The following is a 1,612-nucleotide window of genomic DNA, read 5'->3' as shown; positions in this document are numbered from 1 at the left end:
TCTCCATCTATCTTTTTATCTGTGTATCTCTTTCTTTCTTTCTTGGTAGATTTACTTCTTTTGATCAACTTTGTCATGGCGTCGCCTGCTCTACGTCAAGCAGAGAGCTGGACGCCTTTCTGCCTTCCCGGCTTCAATGATCGGTAAGGATTTCCTTGTTCCTCTTCCTCTTCTTCTTCTCGAACTACGACTACTACTCTTCTTTGTCATAGGAGGAGTCATAGCAGTAGTCTTAAAGTCACAGCAGTATGAGGAGTAGACATACAAGTACTAGACACGATGAGCTAGCTGTCCGGGGTGTGTCTAACACCTCTTTTTTGCTAGATAGATCTCTTCCAAGGATAGCTAGCTGTTGTCTTGTCACCCCCGGCAGACCTCTTCTCTCTCCAAGAGCAAGCTTTTGAAGATGCTCTTCACATAAATCTCTCTATATCTCTGTAGATCTACCTGTACAGAAATGCATGTGTATGAAGGCCTTCTTCCGTGGAGACATACATCGAACTCATGGATGAGATACCGAAGGGAAGAAGAGCCGCGGGGAGGAGGTCTCAGATCATCCATCGATTGGTCCTAAAGATATACATTTCTCATGATATACTTCTTTACTTATTCAACAGACGGCTTCAGCTGTGGCTGCATACAGCAGGTTGACCGAGACAGACAGAGAGACAGAAAGAGGAGAGAGGTGTGTCTATATCAGAGGAGTTTATGTAGTGAAGATATGGATGGAAATTCTGATGTGTGTGCCCTAGTAGACTTCTCAACGCATTGAATTGATGGAAATCTGCGCTCCCCTCGTTGTCTTGATCGTCTGTCTCTCTTTCTTCCTTTCATGTTTCTTCACATACATACAGAAAGGTCTAGATAGATCAAAGATAGATGGATAGATCTAGGTGTATATTCCTGCGTTCCTCACGTCTCTCTTTCTCTCTGTGTGTGTGCCTTCATATACATACGAGTAGGTGTATGAAAACAGAGAGAAAGCCAAAGAGAAAAGAAAGAAGAACAAGAAGAAGAGGAAGAAATGCAGTCCTCCTTGTGTGTCTGTCGTCTATCTCTCTCTGTTTAATTTATCAGTCTATCTCTCAATGAATCTCCCGCCTAGAAGACGTGGATGAATGAAGGTGGTCCCTTGAGGTGCTTTTCATCTTTTTCGCTATCTTCATCCCCCCCGTCGCAGACTTTCCCCTCATTTCCGTGTAGAGAGCTAGCTAGCTAGCTAGCTTCCTTCATGGTTCTTTCACGCCTGTTGATGGTTTGTCTTCCTCTTCTTCCTTCTCCTCCTCCTCGCTTTTTCGGAATTATCTTGTCTGTTTTCTTCTTCTTTTCTTTCCTTCTCTCTCTCTCGTGTTCAGAGCCTTTTTGTATATGTATGTGAGATACATGACTCGGAATGTCTGCTATATCTGTCTATCATCTAAGAATGACGGTGAACAATTCTTCGCCCTCTCCTCCCACTGCACCAAAACCTTCGCGGTAAGAGACAGACAGACAGACAGACAGACAGACAGAGAGACAGAGAGACAGACAGAGAGACAGACAGACAGACAGACAGACAGACAGACAGACAGACAGACAGACAGACAGAGAGACAGACAGACAGACAGACAGA

General features: G+C 44.3%; 1 protein-coding gene across 1 annotated transcript; it reads left to right on the top strand.

The window, feature by feature from the left end:
- Positions 1 to 47: 47 nt before the first annotated feature.
- CSUI_011333 (trafficking protein mon1 subfamily) lies at positions 48 to 1,479 on the top strand (the record flags this gene model as incomplete). The annotated part of the gene is made up of 2 exons (XM_068071433.1): positions 48 to 143; positions 1,356 to 1,479. Coding segments are annotated over exons 1-2 (192 nt in total), but the record flags the coding sequence as incomplete, so codon positions are not given.
- Between the last annotated feature and the right edge of the window lie 133 nt (positions 1,480 to 1,612).

Source organism: Cystoisospora suis (assembly GCF_002600585.1).
Source record: "Cystoisospora suis strain Wien I chromosome Unknown contig_10901, whole genome shotgun sequence".
Lineage (NCBI taxonomy): Eukaryota > Apicomplexa > Conoidasida > Eucoccidiorida > Sarcocystidae > Cystoisospora > Cystoisospora suis.
This window is presented reverse-complemented; position numbering and strand designations above follow the sequence as displayed.